Source organism: Populus trichocarpa, chromosome 1, assembly GCF_000002775.5.
Source record: "Populus trichocarpa isolate Nisqually-1 chromosome 1, P.trichocarpa_v4.1, whole genome shotgun sequence".
Classification (NCBI taxonomy): domain Eukaryota; kingdom Viridiplantae; phylum Streptophyta; class Magnoliopsida; order Malpighiales; family Salicaceae; genus Populus; species Populus trichocarpa.
The window spans coordinates 21,889,561-21,902,372 of NC_037285.2; the positions used below are offsets into that span (position 1 = coordinate 21,889,561).

A 12,812-nucleotide genomic window follows, 5' to 3' on the forward strand; every position below is an offset into this window, starting at 1 on the left:
TTAATTTAAATTTGTTTGTATTTTTATTTAATATTTGAAAAAGATTAGATATTAAACACTTGATAACTTCCATCTACATATCATTTTATAGAAAATTATTTTCCAAATAAAGGTTAATTAATCAAGGGATATATTAATTACTTGTTAAAATAAAGGGACTAATTATCTGTGTTTCAAGAGTTTAGTGACTATGTTAAATTCACCTCTCAAACTCCAACTGTTATAACCAAAAAGATAAACAGCATCACCATCTTCGACACAACGCAAACACACAGATCTCTATCTCAATCATTGCTTCTTTCCTTTCTTTTCTCTTCAACACCAGCCCTAAAATCCTCCAAATGACTCCAATTACGTCGGAGAATGGTGTCGATGGCGACGACGAGCGAGAAGAAGAAGAGGAAGATGATGATGATGAAGAAGAAGAAGAAGAAGAAGAAGAAGAAGAGGAGGAGGAGGAGGAACCAAGACTCAAGTACCAAAGAATGGGAGGTAGCATACCTTCTCTTTTATCCAATGATGCGGCGTCGTGTATTGCTGTAGCCGAACGCATGATTGCACTCGGCACTCTAGACGGCACCGTTCACATCCTCGATTTCCTCGGCAACCAGGTCAGACCTCACTCCCGCCCTCTCTCCCTTGCTCTCTCTCGATTATTCATTAATTCTCAAATTTTTGCGTTTCAGGTTAAGGAATTTGCGGCGCATACAGCGGCGGTTAATGATCTTAGCTTTGATATAGAAGGAGAATATATAGGAAGTTGTTCAGACGATGGCACTGTTGTAATTAATAGTCTTTTCACCGACGAGAAAGTTTTGAAGTTTGAATATCATCGGCCGATGAAGGCAATTGCTTTAGACCCTGAATATTCTAGAAAAATGTCTAAAAGATTTGTTGCTGGTGGTTTAGCTGGTCAATTGTATTTTAACTCCAAGAAATGGCTAGGTTACCGTGACCAGGTATGTACTAGAATGGGTATGGTGTAGGTGCTTGAGTTCCCGGATTTTGTTATTGAATGCTGTAAATTATTTTGTTTGATTAGGTTTTGCACTCTGGGGAAGGTCCGATACATGCTGTGAAGTGGAGAACGAGTCTCATTGCGTGGGCTAATGATGCGGGTGTGAAAGTTTATGATGCTGCTAATGATCGAAGAATAACTTTTATTGAAAGACCGCGAGGGAGTCCGCGTCCGGAGCTTTTGCTCCCGCATTTAGTTTGGCAGGTTAGTTAAAGAGTTGATCCCATCATTTGATTGAATAGCTTCAACTGTCATTTTTGTCATTGTTATTAGATTTTTTAATGTTGCTGTCTTTGAAATCTATGGCTTTGTAACATTCCATCACGTTCAGGATGATACTCTCTTGGTTATTGGGTGGGGAATGTCTGTAAAAATAGCATCGATAAGAGCAAATCAGCAAAAGGGAGCTAATGGGACATATAGGGATGTTCCGGTGTCTAGTATGAACCAGGTGGATATTGTGGCTTCTTTTCAAACCAGCTATTATATTTCAGGAATTGCTCCATTTGGTGATTCTTTGGTTGTTCTAGCTTATATTCCTGTGGAAGAAGATGGAGAGAAGGAATTCAGTAGCACCATTTCATCAAGACTGGTATCTTCTCTTTCATACTATCCGGACTTTGTTGAAATATAAACTTTTGACCTGCCTCTTGCTACTTTTGAAGTTAATCTGATTTGAATTGAAAATGAATTTTTATATATATTTATTATGAAATTAGGTGTTCACCTGTTCAGTGCCATGATAACAGGAAAAACATTTATTAGAGGAGTAAATTCGAAGTTAGTATTCTATTTGTTGAAAATGCTAGCAATAGCCCTTTTTTATGTCATAGAATTCTTTTCTTCCATGGGCTCAAGGGTTATGCTCTTTTTGGATCCTTCCTTTTTTCTTCTGAAAAATATTTGTTTTCAGGAAGAGACTTATTGTGTTTTCTACAGATATTTTATCACTTGAACAAGTTTTTTTTTTTTTTGAATTGATCTTGTTCTCCTCTGCTCCTAACGTTTGCTTTTCTGTGCCTGTCTCCATTTTTGTTACATTTCATTTATGTTTTCAGCATGCTTATGATTGGATGTTGATTAAAACATGGTTCTTCTCAGTGTGATCGAGCTGCTTTCTGCCAATATTTTTATTTTTAAAAGATGAAAACATGCTTGCAAGTCTCTTTAGTGGAAATAAATAGATACTGTAGTTGCTGAATTATCTATTTTAATCAGGGCAATGCACAGAGACCAGAAGTACGAGTAGTTACATGGAATAATGATGAACTTGCAACAGATGCCCTACCTGTGCATGGTTTTGAGCATTACAAGGCGAAAGACTATTCCCTTGCGCATGCTCCTTTCTCAGGTTAACATGTTGGATTATTTGAAATTCATGGTCTTTTGGACTTGAGAACTACATTTAAATAGCTTGATACTTTTTCCATGTGAATACAGGTAGCAGCTATGCTGGTGGTCAATGGGCTGCTGGTGATGAACCATTATACTATATCGTTTCCCCGAAGGATGTGGTGATTGCAAAGCCTAGGTTATTATTGATTCTTACTTGTATTTTAGCTTTTAAATAGAGTCGTTTTATTTCTTTGCTTGCATTATGAACTCCCCGATATTGGTGGTTCGGATGATGTTCTGAATTAATTTTAGAGCACCTTCTAGTTTGAAGCTTGAAACATTATTTTTTTTAAAAAGGGCTGCTTGAAGAATAATTCTCTTCTCTAATGTATCAACACTGTTTAAGTGCCTACTTCGTTCATTTAACACTGCAAACTCAGTCACCCCTCCAAGTTGACACCTTATGACATGAGAACTTCAAAAGCACGAACTTATCATGGACATTATGTATTAAGCATCTGATTTTGCATGTATCAAAACAATTAAAGTTTTACATCTCTCCCCTGTTCACCAGCCTGGGCATGCACTTGTTTATGTATTCTCTATTGGTTTTCCAGAGAAATTAATGTAGTGGGCATGCGTTTGTTTATGTATTCTCCATTGGTTTTCCAGAGAAATTAATGTATTTATCTCTGTTAGGGATGCTGAAGATCATATTGCGTGGCTTCTAGAACATGGTTGGCATGAAAAAGCGTTGGCAGCAGTTGAAGCAGGCCAGGGTAGGAGTGAACTCGTTGATGAGGTATTTTGGTTTGTTTATCTGGTATACAGCTTTAAAAGATGCAGAGGTGTGCCATGTCTCGCACAACAACTGCAACATTGAACTTCTGTTATACTTAAATAATGACAATGTTCTGTCTGAACATGATTGTTGAGGAACATGTTTTTGCTACAGTAAAGAAGCTAAATTTTTTCCAGGTTCCTTTTCGTTAAGTATTCCTTTATGAATTAGTAATTTCTGCATATAATTTGGTGTTTCTTTTTAAAAATACTGCTCCCCCCCCCCCCACTCCTTTTCTCCCTTGTCAGCGTACAAATGATCAAATGAGTTTTGTTTCATTTATCTAGTATATAAAGACTTAAGCATTGTTGTGCTCCTGTCTTACTCATCCAATTCTTTTCCTCAATGTGTTATTTCAATTTATGGCTATGAAGTTTCATGCTGCAGTTACATATAATGATCATTTTCCATTTTAGCAAAAAAGAAAAAGTATGCTTAAGTGGTCCTCCTTTGAGATCCATGTTATTTTAAATTAAGTAACGGCTTAACTTTTTATGCTATAACCACAGGTGGGATCCAGATATCTTGATCATTTGATCGTGGAAAGGAAATATGCTGAAGCTGCATCTTTGTGTTCCAAATTGCTGCGAGGGTCTGCTCCAGCATGGGAAAGGTAAGAAAAGCAACTATTTTGATATCTTCTCTGCATTCCTTGTTAATACTGACCAGATGCTTTCTTTTGCAGATGGGTTTTCCATTTTGCTCATTTGCGTCAGCTTCCTGTGTTGGTCCCTTACATGCCAACAGAAAACCCTAGACTTCGTGATACTGCTTATGAGGTTAGCGGATTGAAAATGTTTTCATGCAGTTTTCCTTTCATAACTTTTCTATTGTAGTGGCTCATGATCAAGGCATCTTGTTTGTTTTTGATTCACAGGTTGCTCTTGTAGCTCTGGCAACAAATCCATCTTTTCATAAAGATCTCTTGTCAACTGTTAAATCTTGGCCACCTTTGATTTATTCTGCATTGCCTGTTATATCTGCTATAGAACCTCAGCTAAATACTTCTTCTATGACGGATGCACTCAAGGAGGTTAGTCAAAGAACTGGTGTGTGCTGTTTGATTTCTGAAATTTGATGGCACATGTCACTAATCGGAACTCCTTTCTATATCAGGCACTAGCAGAGTTATATGTAATTGATGGGCAATATGAGAAAGCCTTTTCACTTTTTGCTGATGTGAGTATTTTCTGGTACACCATGTTCAAGTGAATCTGCACACAAAGAAAAGCACTGTTTGTTTAAAATGATTCAGGAAACAAGTTGCTGTATTAATTTTATTTGACATATCTTTCTTATTTGTTTTCGTTGTTGGTTTTTACCTTTCAGCTCATGAAGCCAGAGATATTTGATTTCATTGAAAAGCACAGCTTACATGATACCATACGTGAAAAGGTATGACTGCAGGATAAGGTGAAATAGTTGTATGTTAGTTGCCTTTTTGTGGTTTTCTTTCTCTTTTGCCATTGTTACTTAAGATCAGATTTGTATCTCCATTTGAAATGTTAAGTTTCAACCGAAATTTGGTCTTTGAAAACAACATTTTAGATATTTGCTATTTTCCAGTAGTTCTGCTGACATTTAGACACTCTCACGAATATGTATTGCAAGTAAATTGACCTCAAAGGATCCCCAGTATTGATATTTGGAATCTGAAATTTCATGCTTTGTGCATATTATTGCAAAATATAGATGGTTTTTCTTTTTGCTTCAAGGTTCTGTACTATTTAGGCAGTTCCATTTCATCATATGATTGGCCCACTCTTAATTCTGTTGCTTGTGCTTGTTCAATTACAGGTTGTCCAACTGATGTTGCTTGATTGCAAACGCACAGTTCCTCTATTGATCCAGAACAAAGACTTAATTTCTCCACCTGAAGTTGTCTCGCAACTGTTGACTGCCAGCAATAAGTGTGATTCAAGATATTTCCTACACTTGTATCTTCATGCATTATTTGAAGCAAATCCACATGCAGGAAAGGATTTTCATGATATGCAAGTATGGAGAAGGCTGACTACATATTTTTTTTCTCTGTTTCTTTTTCTATCTACAATTTGTTAAATTCACGGGCAGTTCCTTCTGTAAAGGTTTTGGTTTCCTTTGCTAGTAGTAGTAGATAAGGACATAATTACACTGTGACCTGGAGTGTCAAAATTGAAGTGACATGAACATAGATTTACTTTTACTCTCATTAAAGTGGTTTTTACATCCAACATGCCAAGAAAATGTGTTTTGGATGCCATGGATGCATGTAAGCTGCACACACCCATTTTCACAATATCATTGCTGTCTTAGCTGTTTTTGTCAACTAATTTGAATTTACCTGCCATCATGATCAAGTCACTCATCTAAAAGGAGCCACTTGTTATGCCTATTGTTTCGAAGCTTCAGTTTAGTAAAGGTTATATTTTATTCTTTCTACTATAAGATCCATTTTTAACTGCTGAGAGGAACCATAACCGGGGTTTCTCCCCAATGATCCATCCTGTTCACCTTGCTGACAATTATTTTGGTCGCAAGCTGCTCAATAGCTCATGTCTGGTTTTTGCCTGTGTGCATGTCTCTGCAGTCTTCAATATATAATGATTGCTGTGAGCTTTATTTTCATTGAGACAGGTAGAGCTTTATGCAGATTATGATCTGAAAATGCTACTACCTTTTCTCCGGAGCAGCCAACATTACACCCTTGAGAAGGTTTGAACAGTCAATAAATGGTCAATTATGACGTTTCAAGTCAATGTATGTCAACTCTTCCTTCAGTAATTCACTAATGAATTGATCAGTTGAACTCTTACATCTCAGGCATATGACATTTGTGTCAAAAGAGATCTTTTAAGAGAGCAAGTCTTCATACTTGGAAGAATGGGAAACTCAAAAAAGGCGCTAGCTATCATCATAAATAAATTAGGGGACATTGAAGAGGTATTTATCATATTTGGTTGAAACCATCAGATTTATTTTTTATTTATTTTTATGTTGGGAGTATTGGCAGAAATAAGAAAAGTTTTATTGTGGGTGCAGGCTGTTGAATTTGTAACCATGCAGCATGATGATGAGCTATGGGAAGAATTAATTAAGCAATGTCTTCACAAACCTGAAATGGTACATTTTGGACTCGTTCTACTGATTGCTGTTCTTCTTCAAACATCCTGTGATTCAACATATCCATATGTTCATTGAGTTTCCTTCTCTTTTCTGCAACATGGCAGGTGGGGGTATTGTTGGAGCACACTGTTGGCAATCTTGATCCTTTATACATTGTAAATATGGTGCCCAATGGCTTGGAAATACCCCGGTTAGTATGTCTGATAACTTGTTTTGTTTAATTCCTTATTAATCCTCCCCTGTTCTTAAATGAAGGTTTTGCAATCTAGTTGTTTTGAAAAACACAACGACAACATTTAATAATCCAAGGTATTTGAAAGTAATTTATCCATGGCTTAGAATCCATGAGATTAGTTTGCAAATAACCTTGTTAGGAAGAAATAAGAAGGGGTATAATTGAAGTCCGAATTTTTTTTGTCTGAAGTTGGTCACCAAAAACATATTTTACAGTATGTGGGATACATGACTAAACTGCAAACATGTTATTACTGTGTCTCCTAGTGAAAACCGATTCCAATAGACCTTCCTAATAAAATCCAATGTGAAACAGCCCACCCCAAGATTGCCAGTTCTCTTAAGTAGAATTTAAGGAACCACAGTCCTAATCAAATTAGAATACTATCTATTCTCCTTTTTTGGATGCGAAATTCGTTATAATTTAATCAGTGTTACATATGAAGTAGCCTAGATACATTCTAGACCGCAATGTTTTTTTTTTTAGCATTAACCACCAAGCTCTGAGTGACTACCAATAAGTAAGATATACTACTTCCTAGCTTCCTTATAGTCTGTCCTGGTATGGAGATGCTACTTTTTCTGTAAATGCTAATTAGATTATGCTTCAAGATGACATTTTCCCTGAGTTGCAGAAAAGTTGCAAATGTAACTTATGAATTGGTTATTGTTCGTTGTGTAATTTCTTACCTTTATACAATGTTATTTCAGACTTAGGGATCGACTAGTAAAAATTATCACCGATTACAGAACTGAAACATCTCTGAGACATGGGTGCAATGATATTCTTAAGGTATCATGCTTCATGTGCCCTTTCTTTTCATCTAAATAGAGACAATATTTGCTAGTTGTTAACATTCTGATGCTGTTTTGAGACACACAGGCTGATTGTGTAAATCTCTTGGTCAAATACTACAAAGAAGCGAGAAGGGCAATTTGCTTAAGCAACGAAGAAGATGCTCGAGCAAAAAGGGATGGCAGTAGGGATTCACAAGCAGCTGGGAGAACAGCAAGTGCAAGAACCATGGAGGTTAAGTCAAAAACCAGGGGAGAAACAAGATGTTGCATGTGTTTTGATCCCTTCTCTATACGAGATGTATCAGTTGTCGCATTCTTTTGCTGTCATGCTTATCACATGTCTTGTCTTATGGATTCTATGCACACTGTTAGTAGCGGAAAAGGGAGTGGAGCCACTTCTGGGATATCGGAATACGATAGCAATGACGAGGATGAGGAAACCGTTTCTGGTGTTCCTCGGCTGAGATGTATCTTATGTACTACTGCTGCTAGTTGAGATAGTGATTTTTCCTTTTCTCAATATATTTTTTTTTCTCTCGGTGGGTGGTGGGGGGCTGGGGTGTTTTGATGATATTGTGCGAGTCTTAGCTTTCTTTTTTCGAGGCGGTTGTTTCTTGTTTTATTTTCTCTTGTTCATTCATTTATCATATAATGTGGCTGTTCATCAATTTTTCATTTTTGGCTGAGCTTCGTTTGTCAACAGATGTATCATATGGATCACAATTATATCGGAAAAGGTTAAATTATTTTTTTGGCCGTTTTGTGGAGATTTGCTTCTTCCTTTTCCAAGTACATTATTATTATTATTATTATTATTATTATTATTATTGAACTTACATACAAAAATGAAATCGGATAAATTCATTTGTTCTTTAAAATTTTATCAGCAATTTTACTCCATCATGTTTGAAAATCCTCTAGTTATGCTTAACTTTTATTGTAATCTGTGAATTGTTGATGAAAGATTCTGTGGGGGTGGCAGGGAAAATTATAGCATTAATGCTAAATATTTTTTTTAAAAAATATACAACCTTTTTTAAACTTTTCGATCATATGAATTAAAGAGTGAGATTTATTATTAACTCTACTAATATATTTTTGATTTTTTTTTTCATATTTTATTGATATTTAATACTACTATTTTTATAGAACTAGCAAAGGCCTGTTTTACTCTCTCTCTCTCTCTCTCTCATTTTAGACAGATCTTGTTGGTGTGATAGCAAAATAAAAAATCAATTAACTAATTTTTCTTAAAACTCTAACCTGATAAGGTGTGATTGACGTTGTTTTTTTTTTATTTTTTTTGGGATGAATCATTGCACGATTTTACTTCTACTGCAGGTTTTAAAAGAAGAGAGAAAAAAAAAAGAGGAATTGTATCCTTGACCTTGGTTAGAATTAGAATTCTGATTTGAGTAGTTCTTATTTTAATCTTCATTTGGGAAATTTTTGTTAAACAGATGATTGGTGTATATTAACTTTGGGTGCTTTTGAAGCATGGCTGTTTTAGCCGGCTGCCTTGTAACACAATCTCCTACCTGTTTCAACATCGCTATTATGGAGAATCATTTTCATTTGGATCTGAAGATCAAGCATTCCAAAATGCTTGTGCCCTGGGATATCTGAGTTCGGAACAAGCTTTGGCAGATTATGCACAGTTGATCACAAATATCAAGAAGAACCCGTCGGCAGAAAACTGCCCAGTTATTGTGGTTGGAGAATCTTATGGTGGGAGTAAGTCAAACTTCAAGGTTAACATTAAAACAATGTTGAATTCTTACTAACCTTTTCCTGATAATTTTTTTGGTGCTTGCCTCGTGGTTTCGTCTAAAATATCCTCATGTTACCATCGGTGCTCTGGCATCGTCGGCTCCACAGATGCATACCATGTTGTGGTGACCAGAGATTTTCAGGTAAGAATTGCTTAGAGTTTAATTTTTTTTTTTTTGGTCTGATCACTTGAAGAACGTAGTTTAATGCTACCCTGGTGGTGCAGGAAACTAGTGAGAGTTGTTACAATACTATAAGAAATTCTTGGTCAGAAATTAATAGAATTGCATCTGAAACCAATGGTCTTGTTTCCCTTGGCAATATCTTCAGTTCTTGCAAGTAATTCACTATAACAGCTTCTTTATTCTTTCAAACTTCAATTTCCCAGCTTTACATGTCCCATGCATAACAAATTGTTTTTGTTTCTGGTCTCTTTCGATGATTAGGCCCTTTGAACTCATCGCAAGAGCTTAAGGACTACCTAGAATTGATGTTTATGATCTCAGCTCAATTCGACAATCCTCCAGATTTTTTTTTCGAAAATATGTGCAATGCCATTGATGGAGCCCCTGAAGGAACCAGTATTCTTGTCAGAACTGCTGCTGGTCTCAATGCCAGTATTTTTGGAAATCAGTCATGTCATGATGTACATCAATTTTAAAAAGGGAAACTAGCATGGCCACGGCAGGTATTCTTAAAGCATAGTGTTCTCTTATGTAAATGGATTCTTCATCACCATGTTCAAGTTTATTAACCATTCAATTTCGATGTCTTCTCTAAAATGCATTAGCTTTTAAGTTACAATAATGTCTTATTTTGGAGGATAATTTCTTGTCGTGAATATGGCCAGTATGTCTTTCAGACACGCACAGAGATTGTAATACCAATGGGGACTGGCGGTAATGATACAATGTTTCAAGCATCTCCTTTTAATCTCACTGAATATACGGAAACATGCATAGAAGTTTTTGGTGGCCATGTAAGTTCCCCTTAATATTTGTTCTTTCTGTCTTTTCTTTTTGGATAAACTCTTTGTTCCTTCTTCCTGTCATTCAGAGAAGAACTATGGCTGATTCAAGATATGCAACCTATTTGGTTTGTTATCTTTACTTTTTCGAAGAGAAAGCTTATGTTCTATTATGCAGGACAAAAATCTGCACTCAGAAATTTTGCAAGCAACATCATCTTCTCCAATGGACTTCGGGATCCATACGGTGCTGGAGGTTAAAGACCATGATTTCCGGATCTCTTTTACTGATGTTAATTTCCTCATATGAACATTTTATTTTTCTACTTCATTAATTTTCTTTCTTGTATTTCCTCGACTTGCAGTGTTTTGGAGGACATATCAGACACTGTTGTTGCTGTACATACCGAACAAGGTACTTCTGTTGATTGAAATCGTTCGAATTCTAAGCTTAGTTTTTCAAGATTCTAAGGTAATTAAGTGCCCATTTCTTGGATCTTGTAACTGCAACACCAAATGATCCTGACTGGTTGGTTGCACAGCGAGACAAAGAGATAAAAATCATTGCCTCTTGGATCGCCGAGTACAATGCTAAACTGGCCACTAGAACTGGCAACAGCATTGGCTAACAGTCTAAATTTTGATTTTTCTTCAAGGGACCAATATATAGATGAACCAACACATTGGAACTGTAATAATACAAATAACAGAATCAAAATTCACAGTTACTTCAAACTCCATGAGTTCTACTGGGACGTTCCTAAACTCAGTTGGCGCAAAACAGTAGCCTAAAACTAGATGCTTTTCTTCTGTTGTTGAAAGTGGAAACTATATTACACGTTCCTAAACTCTGGGACGTTTTGTCTAAGACTTAATTACACGTTGCGTTTCAGTGTTTGCTTTGTTTTTCTTTAATTCTGTTTAGTTGACACGTGTGGCCAAGACACATTAGCTGAGATGTATTCTCTGGAAACTGTGCTGCTAGTATTTAACTTGGCAGAGTAACAAAATGCAAAAAACATGAGAGAATAATGATTGTCTAATGAGGAGGTAGTTAGAAGAGATGCTCATCACGCCTTGTTACTTCTTAATGTTCATTGTCTATTAAGTTGTTGTTCATGAATTTTTGGAAATTCTTCTCTTTCTCTACTGGCTTTTCTGTGTGTGGGAGCTTTACAAATTGATCTTGTATCACATTCTTTCAACAAATCAGCAGACAATCATCTGTTCCCTCTATTTTAATCGACTGCAGAGTTCTAGAGGACATATCAGACAGTGTCGTTGCTTTATATACTGAACAAGGTACTCATTCCGTTTCTTGGAAAGCGTTTGAATTTCGAAGCTAGTTTGATAGAGTAATTTTATTAGCAATTCTTTTGGTAATTAGGAGCCCACTTCTTGGATCTTTATCCTTCCAGTTTGAGCGGTCCTGACTGGCTGGTTGCTTTGCGAGAAAAAGACAAACAAATCTTGCATATTGGCTTGCTGAGTAGTATGCCAAACATGATTAATAACAGCTAGGCCTGGCGATAAAGGTGGCCAAAAAGATATGCGTTTAACTGTTTTGTTTTGTTTTTTTTTCCCCTTAAAAATCCATCGATCACTATGCTAAATTGTGCTTGAATTCTCCGAAGTTTGTAGCGAGAAGATTTATATCTTGGTGATATATGATTAGTCCTTAATGAAAAGTAACCTTTTGCCATAATAATTAATTTGGATAGGTTGTTTAAATTCCAAGTCTTCTTCATCCATATACATAATTGGATATTATTCATTAATCACTGTTCTAATCTGCACAATTATTTATACTATTAGGATTTGGCTCCTAACTGTGATTCCATCTATCCTTTAGCTTCCTGCATTGCTGAGTGCACCATGAGAGGTTGTTATGTTAAGAATCTACAGAAACAGGATTCTGGGTCTTCAATCCAAACGAATTCTCGAATAATTTGTGGGCATATGGACCCAGGAGCCATGAAATTGGCCATCTTTTCATAGACATTGTATAAAGTATATGATTTTTGTATAATAACTTTTTAATCCTTAGAGAATAGTTTTTTGATTTTTTTTTGATTCACGTGGGATGTTCGGGTCAGCTTGCACACACCTCGATTAATCCCCACAGACCCTGAAGTTAACGACCAGGTAAGCTTTCAGTGGCCATTAATATTAGCAATCTTAGAGCTCGAACCTGAGATTACAGGGGGATAAACTTTTTGGTTCAAAGTTCTTACCACTGAGCCACCTATTAGATGGTTAATTTTATGATTTTTATGTTTAGATTATAGATGTAATGATGCAAGAAAATCCTAGAATTTTCAATTGTATATCATTATTTAGAATGGAGAATAATATATAATTTGATATTTTTTATATATATCTTTTTTATTATCGGGGAAGAAAACTTATTTTCAAGCGCTTACAGTTTTTTCCATTATAGCAAAAGTTCTTAAGTTTTTAATTGATAGTTAATATGTTATCGAGAAATTAGGAAAAGAGATTGAATTTTTATGGAATGAAAAGTGTAAAGATGAACTTGTTGGTAAAAAAAAAAAATAATAATAATTCATTAAGACTTATTTGATTATTTTTCTTATTTCTCATATTGGATTTTGAAATAATAATAATTTTATTAAAATATTTTAAAAACATTAAATTGATATAACGGAGGAATTTGATTTTGATTAACACACAAACTAATTAAAACATACCACTAACTATTGAATCAAGAAAAAACATTTTCT

General features: G+C 35.6%; 2 protein-coding genes across 11 annotated transcripts; both read left to right on the forward strand.

The window, feature by feature from the left end:
• Positions 1 to 243: 243 nt before the first annotated feature.
• LOC7473001 (vacuolar protein sorting-associated protein 41 homolog) lies at positions 244 to 8,098 on the forward strand. Its single transcript, XM_002299627.4, has 19 exons — positions 244 to 611; positions 687 to 959; positions 1,043 to 1,222; positions 1,350 to 1,610; positions 2,237 to 2,369; positions 2,459 to 2,549; positions 3,053 to 3,155; positions 3,704 to 3,807; positions 3,880 to 3,973; positions 4,072 to 4,227; positions 4,311 to 4,373; positions 4,524 to 4,589; positions 4,992 to 5,192; positions 5,811 to 5,888; positions 5,997 to 6,116; positions 6,216 to 6,296; positions 6,404 to 6,489; positions 7,245 to 7,326; positions 7,417 to 8,098. Exons 1-19 carry the CDS (start codon positions 342 to 344, stop codon positions 7,825 to 7,827), a joined length of 2,853 nt encoding a protein of 950 aa, XP_002299663.3. The 5' UTR covers positions 244 to 341; the 3' UTR covers positions 7,828 to 8,098.
• Positions 8,099 to 8,515: 417 nt separating this feature from the next.
• On the forward strand, positions 8,516 to 12,459 carry LOC18094909 (uncharacterized). Of its 10 annotated transcripts, none has more exons than XM_052452761.1 (7): positions 8,518 to 9,244; positions 9,328 to 9,789; positions 9,964 to 10,080; positions 10,247 to 10,324; positions 10,434 to 10,483; positions 11,285 to 11,370; positions 11,921 to 12,459. In XM_052452761.1, the coding sequence occupies exons 3-7, from the start codon at positions 9,988 to 9,990 to the stop codon at positions 12,064 to 12,066; spliced, it is 453 nt and encodes a 150-aa protein (XP_052308721.1). In that variant the 5' UTR covers positions 8,518 to 9,244; positions 9,328 to 9,789; positions 9,964 to 9,987; the 3' UTR covers positions 12,067 to 12,459. The 10 variants fall into 10 exon arrangements, with proteins under 10 accessions (XP_052308727.1, XP_052308722.1, XP_052308721.1 ...); XM_052452759.1 differs by having other exon boundaries at positions 9,328 to 9,440; positions 9,548 to 10,080; XM_052452757.1 differs by having other exon boundaries at positions 8,519 to 9,244; positions 9,952 to 10,080.
• Positions 12,460 to 12,812: the final 353 nt, after the last annotated feature.